Source organism: Meriones unguiculatus, chromosome 4 (assembly GCF_030254825.1).
Source record: "Meriones unguiculatus strain TT.TT164.6M chromosome 4, Bangor_MerUng_6.1, whole genome shotgun sequence".
Taxonomy (NCBI): domain Eukaryota; kingdom Metazoa; phylum Chordata; class Mammalia; order Rodentia; family Muridae; genus Meriones; species Meriones unguiculatus.
This window is the reverse complement of record NC_083352.1, coordinates 86,977,871-86,991,315: the sequence shown is the minus strand read 5'-3', so window position 1 is coordinate 86,991,315 and position 13,445 is coordinate 86,977,871. Positions and strand designations below refer to the sequence as shown.

Sequence of the window (13,445 nt, the reverse complement as noted above, 5' to 3'; positions counted from 1 at the left end):
CTCGGCCTGTGGGCAGCCGGTGGTTCTCTTCTCTGATGGACGTGGGAAGGCCCGGCTCTCTTTGATTGTGCCGCCCTGGGCAGCGGTCCTGGGCTATCTGAGAAAGCAGACCGAGCAAACCATGAGGAGCAGGCAGTCAGCAGCACTCTTCCATGCCCCTGCTCGGTTCCTGCCTCAGGGTTCTTGCCTCGACTTCCCTCCACGATCCATTGTGTTGTGAGACTATAAACTGAAATGAGCTTTCTCTTCCTCAGGCTGATCTTGGGCAATGGTGTTTCATCACAGCAGGAGACACTGGTCTACATGAGTTCCCGGTCAGCCAAGGCTGCACAGTCAAAAGAAAAACCAAAACAGGGTGGCTGCCTCCTCCCCAATGACGCTGGAGGCTGAACTCTAGTCTACATACACACACACACACACACACACTCACACACACACACACACACACACTCACACACACTCACACACTCACACACACACACACACACACTCACATACACACACACACTCATACACATACTCACACACACACACACACACGCTCACACACACACACACACACACTCTTTTCTCTCATAGGCACACACACATGTATACATGTGCACACACACATATATACACATGCACATACATGTATACATGCATACATACACATAAATGCACAACAATACACAATTACAAACAGTGCTCTCTTTTCCTTTTCACACTCAGGTATCCATGTGCACATATGTCCATGTCTACATATACATATATACATATACACATACACATGTGCAACAACCCATGAGCATACGCATTCTCACAAGCACACGCTTATGTGTGTGCATATATGCACATGTTCTCACATATACACATATTTGTGTATACATACACACATATACACTCACAAGCACACATGCTCATGTGCATACATGCACATGTATATATACACACATACACACATGAACACACACGTGCACACAGGAGAGAGAGCATCCATTCCTTTGTTCACACGACAGAAGGCAGCGCGTGCTCTAGGGAGTTCACACATCTCTTCCTGAGGCACCTCGTGGCCTGAGGCTTTCTCCTTTGTAGTGACTCAGTTTCTGGTTCTGTGGGTCAGAGAGGCGGGGCCCTTGTCCTGCAGCCCCAGCACAGTCCTGGGGTCCACTTTGACTGGGCCAGGCCAGGTCTGTGCTGCCTAGCCCTGCCTGCAGCAGTAAGCACAGGCGTCCACCCAGCGTGCCTGTGCGGCCAGCCTGTGCGTTCATACCTTTCTCAGGGCAATGGTCCTCTGGCGGAGATTGAGTTCTGGCGAGAAAGGAACGCGACGCTGAGTGCCCTCCATGAACAGACAAAGCTTCCGCTGGTTAAGAAGGTCTTGGAAGTGATCAAGGAAGCAGAATCCATGCTGGTGGCCAACGTGCACCCGGTCCTGATGGAGCTCTTCAAGCTCCACATGGAGGCCTCGGACAACGTGCGCTTCCTGTCCACCGTGGAGCGTCACTTCAAGGTAGGAAGGGTGGGCTGCGCTCTGGAAAGCCAGTTCTGCGAGGGACACTGCGTGATGTCATTTTAAAATTTACATTTAGGGACAGGGGGCGTGGCTCGGTTGAAAGAGTACTTGCCTAGCGCACACAAAGCCCTGGTTTCCGTGTCTAGGACACATAAGGCCTGCATGCTGGTACTCACCAGTGTTCCTGGCACTTGGGAGGTAAAGGCAGAAGGACTCAAGGTCATCCTTGGTCACATAGGAAATTTGAAGCCATCCTGGGCTATGTGAGCTTTTGTCTTTTTTTATTCTGTTTGTTTGTTTTTGTATTTTGAGACAGGGTTTCTCTGTGTAGCCTTGGCTGTCCTGAACTCGCTTTATAGACCAGGCTGTCCTAGAACTCATAGTGATCCTTCTGCGTCTGTCTCCCTGAGTCCTGGGACTAAAGGTGTGCACTATCATGCCCAGCTTTTTTGTTTTGTTTTTTTCAAGACAGGGTTTTCCTGTGTAGCCCTGGTTGTCCTGAAACTAGCTCTGTAGAGGTAGCCTTGAACTCAGAGATCTGCCTACTTCTACCTCCCAAGTGCTGGGATTAAAGGTTTGGACCATCGTGTCCAGGCTGAGTCCTTGTCATAAATAAACAAAAACTCCAAAGTAAATAATTCAAGATTTTTTTTAATGCTGGAGATTGAACCCAGCATTGCGTATACTAGACAAATACTCTATCCTAATTCAGTATTTTCAAAGTTATCATCAAAAGCTGGGTGTAGTGGGAGGCAGAGGCAGGCATCGAATCTCTGAGTTCGAAGCCAGCCTGGTCTACATGGTGAGTCCCAGGATAGCCAGGGCTACGCAGAGAAACCCCATGTCAAAAACCAAAAACAACAAACAAACAAAACCTGAAAAATTGATTAATTAAAATAAAATTTAAAAAGGTGTCATCTAAAGTGAATAAATAAAGAAATGGGAAAAACATTTTAAAAAGGGTGTCATCAAGCTGCATATTTATCTTTCCAACACTAATCTGTGTATATGTGTGTGCATGCTCCTGTGTGTAGGTACGTGTGTGTGTGTGTGTGTGTGTGTGTGTGTGTGTGCATGTATAAAGGAGGCCGGGGGACAGCCTTAGGTGTTCTTCAGCACCATCTCCTCTCTCTCTCTCTCTCTCTCTCTCTCTTTAAAGACAGGGTCCTCCTAAATAGTCCTGACGGCCCTTGAACTTACTTTGTAGGCCATGCAGGCCTCAAATGCGTGGAGATCCACCTTCCCCTGCCTCCCACCACACTCAGCTTAAATAAAAATTTTTTTTTCGCACAGGTATTTTGCCTGCATGTATGTCAGTGCACCACATGGTTCATGATGCCCATGGAAGACAGGAGAGGGGGTTGGGCCCCAGGAACAGGAATTACAGATGGTTGTGAGCCGCCGTGTGGGTGCTGGGAACCCACCGGCCCCCCGAAACAGCAGCAGGAGCTCTTACCCACCAAGCAACCTCAACAGCGCTTGCTTTGTTCTCCTGAGACGTGGTCTCTCCTTGGCCCGGAACTCAACCGCACAGGCTAGACCGGCTGCTCGGAGAGCCTTCTCTTGATAGAGAAGGACAGAAGCAGGTGGACCCTGCCAGAGGTGTACTCGAAAGATAGAATGTGCCACACTTGGCATATGTAACATGTACGTGTGTGTGTGTGTGTGTACATTCCACATGTAGACAGTCAGTCCTCATCCATCACTTTAACCAACTTCGGATAAAGAATATTTGGGGAAAAAAACCCCACTGCCTCTGTACAGAGCACCACAGCTGTTTCTTGTCATTATCCCTAAATTATAGGGTGTGTCGCTCCACAGGGCTTTCTCACTCTTTTTTTTTTTTTTTTTTTTTTTTTTTCCGAAGACAGGGTTTCTCTGTATAGCCCTGGATGTCCTAGAACTCATTCTGTAGACCAGGCTGGCCTTGAACTCACAGAGATCCACCTAAAATGTGCACCGCCACCTCACTGTTACGGGTGTTTTAGATAGGGTTCAAAGTGTACCGGTGAAGCCAGGCACGGTGACACGAACCTATCTTCCCAGCAGTTGGGAGCTAAGGCAAGAGGATCCATGCTTTCAGGCCAGCCTGGGCTATAGACAGTTCTTGTCTAAAATAAACAAATAAGCAAACAGACAAAACTCCACAGAAGCCAGAAGTGGTGGTGCACTTCTCAAACCCCAGCACTGGGAAGGTGGAGGACCAAGGATCAGGGTTTCAAGGCCATCCTGTGCTGTGTGGTGATTTTGAGGCTAGCCCAGGTGACAGAGCAAGGCCCTGTTTTTGCAAAATGTGTGTGTGTGTGTGTGTGTGAGTTAGCTTTCTGGCCTTGAGGCTAAGCCCCTCTCCTGTGTGGCTTCGGCAGAACATCACCCATGGCGCCAGCTTCCAAGTGATCCTGGACACCATCCCGTCCATGATGAGCGCCCTGCGCATGGTGTGGATCATCTCCAGACACTACAACAAGGACGAGAGGATGATCCCACTGATGGAGCGCATCGCCTGGGAGATCGCAGAGCGCGTGTGCAGAGTCATCAACCTGCGCACGCTGTTCAAGTGAGAAGCCGCAGGGCCAGCCGGGGGCCCTCCAGGTTCCTTCTGAGAGTCCAGCAGCTCTGTCCTGGCTGCTCACAGGTCAGGGCTGCAGTGGGGCTCAGTGGCCGAGCAGGTAGTGCGCCGAGGTCCTGGGTTTCGTCCCCACGGAAGATTCAAATGCCTACAGTATACTCTTGGGACTAGCCATTGGATCAGTTGATTTAAGAGAGTTCCCTATGGGGCTCGGAGGGCGGCTGAGCAATTAAGAGCATTTGCTGCTCTCGCAGAGGACCTGGGTTCAGTTTCCAGCACCCAAGGGCAGCTCACAGCTTCCTGCCTGCAACGAGAGCTCCAGGGGTGTCTGATGCCCACTGCTGGCTTTCTTGGGTACTGCAGTCACATGGACATACACACATAGATGCACATCATTTTAGAATATACATATACTTATACATATATACGTATATATATATATATATTTTTCTCTAGACCGTGTTTTTTTGTGTAGCTTTGGCTGTACTGAACTCGCTTTGTAATCCAGTCTGGCCTTGAACTCACAGAGATCCACCTGTCTCTGCCTCCTCCAGTGCTGGGATTATAGGCAATATATTTTAAAAGGAACTTTCTCTTCATCTCCCAAAAAAGCCAGGAGCATTTTAACAGTCTCTTCAAACCTTTTTCCTCTCCGAATCCCAAGGCTTGAAGATCATGCGACACAGAGTCTTTTCTGGGTAGTGTTTCACTCTGCATGATATCGCCAAGATTTATCCGTGATGATATATGTGTATGGCCTGAACTTCATTCCTTCTTATGACTGAATGACACTCCATTATTCAAATATAACAGATACATTTTATTGACACAGCGAATGCACAGTCCATATACGATTATATTGTGTAACACACGTGCATGTGTGTGATTTCTCACCATGGCCCATTTTAATTTATGTGTGTGGGTGTGTGTCTGTGTGAGTGTCTGCACATGTGCATGCAGGTACCTGCAGCAAAGGCCACAAGAGGGCATCAGTCCCACAGGAGCTCTAGTTAGGGGCACTGTGACTGCCTCAAGTGCATGCTGGGATTTGGCCCTCATGACGGAGCGGCTTGCACTCTTAAAGGCTGAGCAACCTCTCCAGCTGCACGTGTGCGGTTTTGGCTGGGACTTGGTTTCTTAGTTATATTTGGGGAGACTGAGGTGGAGGGCCAGGAGAATGCTCAGCCCTGGGCCTGCTCCTCAGGAGGAGCAGACTGTCATGTGTTCAGGAAGACGAGGACGTGTAACTATTTTGGGTGAGCATGATGTGGGGTGCGAAGCCAGGGTCTCATAAAGCTAAGCACTTGGACTGCCACTGAGCTGCTCTCAAGCCATTTCCCCACTTTCCGCATGGTCCTCACGGGTGAGTTCAGCTCTAGACAGGGTCTGCCCAGGGCTGCAGCGACCACGGTGAGCATGAGACAGGCACCCAGGTCACCTGCCCTCTTCACATAGCCATGCTTTCCAGGGAGCTAGGTTGTGTGGCTATTGGGGAGAATGGCATGGGCCCAGCTTGGGAACCATTTTGGGGTCCTTTTGTGTCTTTGTGAATTGCAGTAGCTCCCGAGGAAGTGTTCCCTGAGGAGGACCTGGTGCCAGGGAGGTCCTGGATGGGAATTCTCCCAGACACCAATGCCCTGGAGGTCGTGTAGCTCAGATGTGGGCAGCTGCATCTTCGCTCAAAGCCTGACATCTCTTTGCTTAACAGGGAAAACAGAGCGAGTGCCCAGCACAAAACTTTGGATGCCAGAAACACTCTCAAGCTATGGAAGAAATCCTACTTCGATGTCCGGGCCAAGATTGAGGCTTCTGGCCGGGAGGCAAGATGGGAATTTGACCGAAAGAGGCTGTTTGAGAGAACAGATTACATGGCCAGCATCTGCCAGGATCTCGCGGACGCCCTGCAGGTAGGAGCCACTTCTGAAATGTGCATGGATTTGCCTGATCATGTCGGATAAGAGCTGAAAATCTGAAAAGGTTGAGTTGAAAGAAACTTTTGAAAGAATGTGTAGATGTACCTGTCCCCGGCTATGTTGTGGCTTCCTCTTTCTTCACCTGCCCTTTTTCACCTTTCAACCTCCTAGCACTAGATGAGAGAGGAAAAAGGGTAGGGAGGGAAGGAAAGAGATCCCTGAAAAAGATTGGGGGTCAGAAAAGGGGGGGCATTATCGTTAGACTATTTCCTGCTGATGCTGATTAGGGCCCTCGAGTTCCTTGGGGCAAGTTTGATCCTCCCTGTCAGAATATCTAATTTTTTCTTGTTTCTTCATTGCACATGACTATTTAACAAACCACAGCCAGCAACTCACCCTGCCTCTCAGGGACCTGGCATTTATATACCCTCTAAAAGAAAAATTCCCAGAATTCCAAATGTCACACAATTGCAGAAACTATCTGCAGCTGGACAAACCACACTTCTGCTAGAGCAGGAGGCAAATCCTAGTCAGCTGCTGTGGACGGTCTGAAGCAGCCCCATGTCCCACACCTGGGATTAAAATGAAAACACTTTTCTCATAACACTGCTGTGTTTTTTAAAGAAACCAAAGTTCCAAAATTGACACTACATATAGCACATTCTAGGGTGTATCAGAATGTACCACCACACCCCAGGTCTTTTGTGGCCGTGTGTGTAGCTAGGTTGTCTGGCCAGCGAGCTTCAGGGGTCTATCTCCAGCGCCCGAGTGCTGGGGTTGCAAGCATGAACTTGTAATGATCAAATTCAGGTTGTTGTCCGTCCCATTCTGCTCCCCTACCCATAATGGCGTGACTGCCCATGGTCATGACTGGCCTGAGAGGGAGAGGGAGGCAGGAATGGCTGAGGGTAACGAGACCGAGACCGAAGGTGGCAGTGAGCACAGTGAGACCACACCCACCCCTGGGGGGAACGAGCGAGATGGCGCAAAACCAGGGCCAGTTAACATCCCTGCAGTGGCTGGTACAAGACAGGGTGCCAGGCTCTGCCTGGGGAGATGGTTCAGTCAGTAATGCACTGCTAGAGCAATCATGAGGATCAGGAAGGAAGGAAGGAAGGAAAGAAGGAAAGAAGGAAGGAGGGAAGGAGGGAAGGAGGGAAGGGATGGAAGGAGGAAGAAAGGAAGGGAAGGAAGAGAAGAAAGAAGGAAAGAAGGAAGGAAGGAAAGAAGGAAAGAAGGAAAAAAGGAAAGGAAAGAAAGAAAGGAAGGAAGAAAGGAAGAAAGAAAGAAAGAAAGGAAAGAAAAGAGGTTGAAACAAGCCATGGAGAGCAAGCCAGTAAGCTGCCTCATGTCCTCATCCAGTTCTTGCCTTGAGTTTCTTTCCTGGCTTCACAAAAACAAAACAGAAAATGAGATGAAGTGCGATTGAGGAAGACACTAGACAGCCACCCCTGGCTTCTCATACATAAACATACAGGCGCGTTCATGCGCACACACAGGCACACACATACACATACAGGCATGTACATGGCCCCCACGTGACAAAACAGAGGAAGTTGCAGGAAGGACAGTGGACACAGGACAGCTCCTCTTCCCAGATCCTTCTCTCCTTTGCTTTGTCAGAACAGCAGCACAGACAAGGAAGGGCAGTACATGGGACTTTTAAATCCTTCCTGTGCATGTTGTTGTTTCTCTTTAATCTTTGTGATCTTTTGTTTGTTTTGTTTTAGACAGAGTCTCCTGTACCCAGGGAGGCCTCAAACTCTGTCACTGAAGACCTTGAACTTCTGATCCTCCTGCCTCCACCTCCCATGTGCTGGAGTTACAGGTGCGCCCCGCTGGTATATGTGGCGCTGGCGCTGGAAGCCAGGGCCTCATGCGTGCTCAGTTAGCGCTCCGTCCACTGGGCCACACCCCAGACGCAGTGCATCTGTTCTTAAGTGACTTATTTCTTCATTTATTTTATGTACAGTCATGCTTCACCCGCATGTCTGTCTAGGTGAGGGTGTCAGATCCCCAGGACCTGGAGTTATAAACAATTGCGGGCTGCCATGTGGGTGCTGGGAACTGAACCCAGGTCCTCTGGAAGAGCAGCCAGTGCTCCAAGCACTGAGCTGTCTCTCTGGGCCACTTGGCCTCTGAGTGTTGCCGTGTGTCCATGAGCTTTGTACGGAAGGTCTGGGATGGGGAGGAGGCTGCCTATGTGTTGGCAGTCTTGCAGTGCGGGTCTGTCCGTGGTTGGAATATTCAGAGAAAGCCAAAGGACGCTTAGCCCCCTTTCATTCTTTCATGCCTCCAGGTCATGGAAGAATTTTATAACATATTTGGCCCAGAGCTCAAGGCTGTGACGGGGGACCCCAAGAGAATCGACGACGTCCTTTGCAGGGTCGACAGCTTGGTTACCCCGATGGAAAACTTGAACTTTGACCCCTTCAGCATCAAGTCTTCCCAGTACTGGAAATACGTGATGGAGGACTTCAAGCTTGAAGTGTTGGCAAGTGACATAGCCATCGATTCGGCCATAGGCCGCTTCCATGTTCACTCAAGCTTACTGCCCGCCTTTTACAGATGTGTGTGTGTGTGTGTGTGTGTGTGTGTGTGTGTTGCATGCATCTGTGCACTCGATTTAGAGGCCAGAAGAGGGCATCTGTCCTGCTCTGCCACACCCCACATATTTTTTTGAGGCAGGGTCTCTCTCTAAACCCAGCCTCAATTTTCTCCCTGAGGCTAGAACCCAGTGATCCTTCTGTCTCTACCCCAACCCTCAGAGCTGGGGTTGCAGGTGTGGCCACCCAGGCTTTTCATGTGGCTCCTGGGGTCCCAACTTAGGTCTTCATGCTTGTAAGACAAGCACTTTCCCAACCGAGCCATTCCCCAGCCCAGGCAAGTTCCTGTGACTGGATGCCAGAGTTCATCAAGACTGGACAGAGCTCTGTCCCAGGCTGTTGGGTCCCTCACCCTGCTCTCTTGTAAGACCACGACAGCACTTTTAATTTTCTTTTCCCTTCCCTTTTCTCCTTTCTTTTTTTTCCTCCTCTTCCTCCTCCTCTTTTTTCTCCTCCTCTTCTTTTGGCAGGTTATTGAGAAAGAAGCAAAAAGTTTTATTGACGAATCTTTCAAAAAGCTTCGGTCAGCAGAAGCGGCCTTTGACATGCTGTTAAAATTCCAGCATATCCGCTCCCGGGAGGCCATCAACCGGCAGATGATGATGAAGTTTAATGACATCCTGGCACAGTACTACAAGGAGGTAACGGGAAAATTTGTGACTTCCCTGGGCAGCGAGCACGAGGCTCTAGCCCAGGCCAGAGATACTCCTTTTCAAATGTGCATGAGCCAGTGGTCAGCCTTGAACTGATTGTCGGATTTCAAATAATTCAGTCAAGTCGGTGTATACAGGCTGTATGTGGCTTACCGTTTTAGCACACCCGACCTGGGCCCCTTAGAAGAAAAGAGATTGCAGAGCATAAGAAAGAATAAGTAAGATTACAGTGGTGCATGCCTGTGATCCCAGCACTCAGGAGGCAGAGGCAAGCAGATCTGTGTGAGTTTGAGGCCAGCTTGGTCTACAAAGCAACTCCAGGACAGCCAAGGCTACACAGAGGAACCCTGTCTCAAAAAAAAAAAAAAAAAAAAAACAAAAACAAAAAAAGAAAAAGTTGTAAATACTAAGCCAACAATAAAGACTGTATTCCCTTCTACTCCTCCCTCCCCCTGCTCCGAGTGCTGGGCATGGACCCCAGGACCTCAGCAGGCCCAAGGCTCTGCCACACCCAGCCATGTCGTTTATATTCCTTGTGAGAGTCAGTCCTCCACTTAGTCTGGCCTGGCTGGCAGGGCCTGTGAGGCTGACGAGGGCACCGATTTGCTCTTCAGATCGAGGTCATCAATAAGATCTTCGTGCATAACCTGGACAACCCGCCGCTGTACAAGAACCACCCTCCGGTGGCCGGCGCCATCTGCTGGGAGCGCTCCCTCTTCCACAGGATCAAGCACACCATCCTCAGGTTCCAGGAGGTGGAGGAACTTCTGGACAGTGAACGGGGCCAGGAGGTATGTCTCCGCCTCCTGTGGCTGCCACCTCAGCCGGCCAGTGGCACGCTCACGCTCATGCTCGCTTCCTGAGCCTTTGCAGCTAAGGTTTCTTCCTGCCTTTCTCTTCCAGTCTCAGTGCTCAGGATGCAGGCCTGCCTGACTTTCCTTTGATTTGGCTTTGTTTCGAAGGATGACCACTGTCTGTCTGTCTGTCCGTCCGTTTGTTCCTTTATAATCTATTTTTGAGTCAGCCATCTTAAGTAGTTCAGGCTGACCTTGAACTCACCATGTAGCTGGGATGGCTTCGAAATCCTGATTCTTGTGCCTCCACCTCCCAAGTCCCTGGATTAGAGATGGGCAACGGCACCATTGGTGGTGGTTCTGAGGTGCTGGGAGTGGAACCCCGAGGTTGGTGCCTGTTAAACAAATGCTGTACCGACTGAGCCACATGCCAGCCCGCGACCACTGTCTTTTGACCCTGGCTGTCGCTCACCCCCGAGTTTGGTATGTGATAAAGCAGAGCTGACAGACGTTCTTCTCCTTCTCCTTCTCCTCCTTTTCTTGCTCCTTCTCTTGCTCCTCCTTTTTCTCCTCCTTCTCCTTTTTCTCCTCCTTCTCCTTTTTCTTCTCCTTCTCCTTCTCCTTCTTTTTCTTCTTCTTCTTCTTCTTCTTCTTCTTCTTCTTCTTCTTCTTCTTCTTCTTTCTTCTTCTTTCTTGGTTTTTCTAGACAAGGTTTCTCTGCGTAGCCTTGGCTGTCTTGGACTTGCTTTGTAGACCAGGCTGGCCTCAAACTCACAGAGATCCGCCTGCCTCTGCCTCCCTGAGTGCTGGGGTCACAGGAATGCACCACTGTGCCTGGCTCATACATTTTCTCTAAAGAGCCACAGAGTTTGGGTCTGAAAAGCTCAGTGGTTAGGAGCAGGTACTTTCCCAGGGGTCTGGAGTTGGAGTCCAGCTCCACGCTAAGGGGCTCCTAACCACCTGTAACTTGGGATCCAATCCCTCTGGCCTCCACGGGCACTCTCACATTCATGTAACTAAAAATAAAATAAATCATTGAAGAAATCTGTATAGCTTATATTAGAGACATTTCAAGGTCGCATGGTCTATGCTGCCAGGTTGATCCAAGGATTCTCAGTGATGCCTGGAAGGACAGATGTGTGAAGTCCACGTGGTTTTCACAAGTCGGAGGTCACGGATGTTCTCCGGATTTCTTTATTCTGCCAGTTTGGCCTGGAACCTGTGGCTCTCCTGCCACCCCTGCCCGGAGTGCTGAGGCTACAGATCTGTGCTGCCACCGCCCCAGCTTTGTTTGCCTGCTTGCTTGTTTATTTTAACTCCTCTAGCCATTCAAACGTGTTTAATACTCTGTTTATTTATGTGTATGTGCTTCTCTCTGTAGATGGGTTTTCGCATACATGTGCAGGTCCTCTGGCTGTGAGCCACCATGTGGGTGCTGGGACCTGAACTCAGGACCTCAGGAAGGGCAGCGGGTGCTCTTAGTTGCTGTGCCATCCTCCAAGCCCTTAAAACACATTTAAACATTCCCCTCGTGCACAGAATGTCGCTTGCTGCTCTCTGCTAGACCAAGCCTGGTTTTCAAGTTAAAAGATCTCCGGCAGACCCCCCCCCCCACACACACAAAATGCACACACATAAATAAAAAGCTGTCCTGGTAGAGAGAGAGGAGGATGTCGTTTTCAGGGACAGAAGTGACGGCTGCTCAACTCTCGGCTAGGTGAGGCAGAGGTACCTGGAGGTGGGCAGGACGATGAAGCAGTACGAGGAACGGAAGTACGAGCAGTGGAAGGAAGCCACGGAGCAGAGCCTCCCAAACCTCATGAAGAAGAGCCTGCTCACTAAGGTGCCTCCTTGCACACTGCCCACAGAGGGAGGCACGCTGCAGGAGGGGAGGCGGGCAGGGGGGGAACAGCAGCAGCTCCACCGACCCCGGCTCCCCCTGGGATGGCCTAGGCTCCTCCATAAAGCAAGTCAAGGGGCCGGGGAGATGGCCGCTGCTCTTGCAGAGGACACAAGCCCGTTTCTTCACGAGCACACGGGGAGGCTCCCGACTGCCCGAGACTCGGGTCTCCGGGCCTCTGATGTTCTCTCTCAGCCCCACTGGCTACCTTGCGTCCATGTGCCTCACATAAAAATAATCAACTAAGTCTTAAAAAAGCAAAAGAAAGAGGCCACTGGAGGAACGATGCCCCGAGGGTGCTGCCTGTCCGCACACAAACGGGCATCCCCTGTACTCTAACACACACGTGCACACCTTAAAAAAATAATTGAGTGGACAGGATGACAGAGATCTAGGAAGGCCTAACTGAATCATACACAAGTCATGATGGCTTTTACATTTAGAGTGTGTGTGTGTGTGTGTGTGTGTGTGTGTGTGTGCGCGCGCGCATGTGTGCCTTGGTGTATGTGTGTGTATACATCAGAAGACAGCTTACAGTAGCCAGTTTTTTCGGTTCCTCCATGAGTGTTCCAGGGACTGAACACAGGTTGGTGACAAGCATGTTTTATCAGGGAGCCACCCCAAAGGCCCACAGGTGACCTTTAAGCTACCCTCTCCTGTGGCCTAGGGCCTGCCATGTGGCCACCACTCAGGAGGTCAGTGTCTTAGCTGACCTGGCGGTTTTGTATATGTAGTTCCTGAATCTCCTCCTAGCAAGTAATTTCTTTGCTACCTTGAGAGCAGAGGAGCTCCCTGAGGGGAGCGGGGGGGGGGGGGGGGGGGAGGTTTCAGGGCCCCGACCCAGGCCTGTCAGCTGCCTAAGTCTAGCCTGTGGCTGCCGGCGTGATTCCCCTATTTTCTAAGAAAAGCTAGAAATCTTCGTTTTTATAGGGTTTTACCTAGTATTCTACTGTTGGCACCTAAATAAAATTCTTTTCTTTTTCAGGGCTGGTGATTGAACCCAGAGCCTTGTACATGCTAGACAAGCACATTCCCACTGAGCCACACCCAAAGCCCCTCGGGGGTGGGGGTGGGGTTCTGGCAGGGGCTCCACCATTGGGAAGCATCCCTGCTGTGCCATTGAGAATCTTCCCTTTCATTGTGAGGCAGGATCTCAGTCACTTGCCGTGGCTGGTCTTGAACTCACTCTGCAGTCCAGTTGGACATGAAGCAGTTAAACTGCAGTGTGTGTGTGTGTGTGTGTGTGTGTGTGTGAGTGAGATGTTTGCATATATGTTCATGTGTACAGAGGCCAGAGGTTGGTAAAAGGTGACTCTCTCAATCAACCCCAACAATGTTTTTCTGAAACAGGGTCTCTCATTGAGACAAGGACGCATGGATTTGGCTGGCCTGACTGGTCATTCGACCCCCAGAATCCTGTCTAGGTTCTCTCTCTCTCTCTTTCTCTCTCTGTGTGATATTGTTTGTGCTATGCACATGTGCACATATGCCTGACATTTTACAGAATGTTAGGAA

At 50.1% G+C, this 13,445-nt stretch overlaps 1 protein-coding gene and 1 long non-coding RNA gene across 2 annotated transcripts in view; one reads left to right on the top strand and one right to left on the bottom strand.

Moving 5' to 3' along the window:
- The window catches only part of Dnah10 (dynein axonemal heavy chain 10), a 106,906-nt gene that overhangs the window by 6,744 nt on the left and 86,717 nt on the right, over nt 1-13,445 (top strand). Inside the window, exons 6-12 of the mRNA XM_060382339.1 lie at nt 1,262-1,492; nt 3,862-4,052; nt 5,773-5,971; nt 8,277-8,471; nt 9,851-10,027; nt 11,748-11,873; nt 12,461-12,473. Coding sequence (XP_060238322.1) covers nt 1,262-1,492; nt 3,862-4,052; nt 5,773-5,971; nt 8,277-8,471; nt 9,851-10,027; nt 11,748-11,873; nt 12,461-12,473 — 1,132 coding nt within the window. The remainder of the gene's footprint in view (nt 1-1,261; nt 1,493-3,861; nt 4,053-5,772; nt 5,972-8,276; nt 8,472-9,850; nt 10,028-11,747; nt 11,874-12,460; nt 12,474-13,445) is intronic.
- LOC132653684 (uncharacterized) overlaps nt 1-13,445 on the bottom strand; it is a 30,284-nt gene that overhangs the window by 8,384 nt on the left and 8,455 nt on the right. The gene's annotated exons all lie outside the window — the stretch shown is intronic.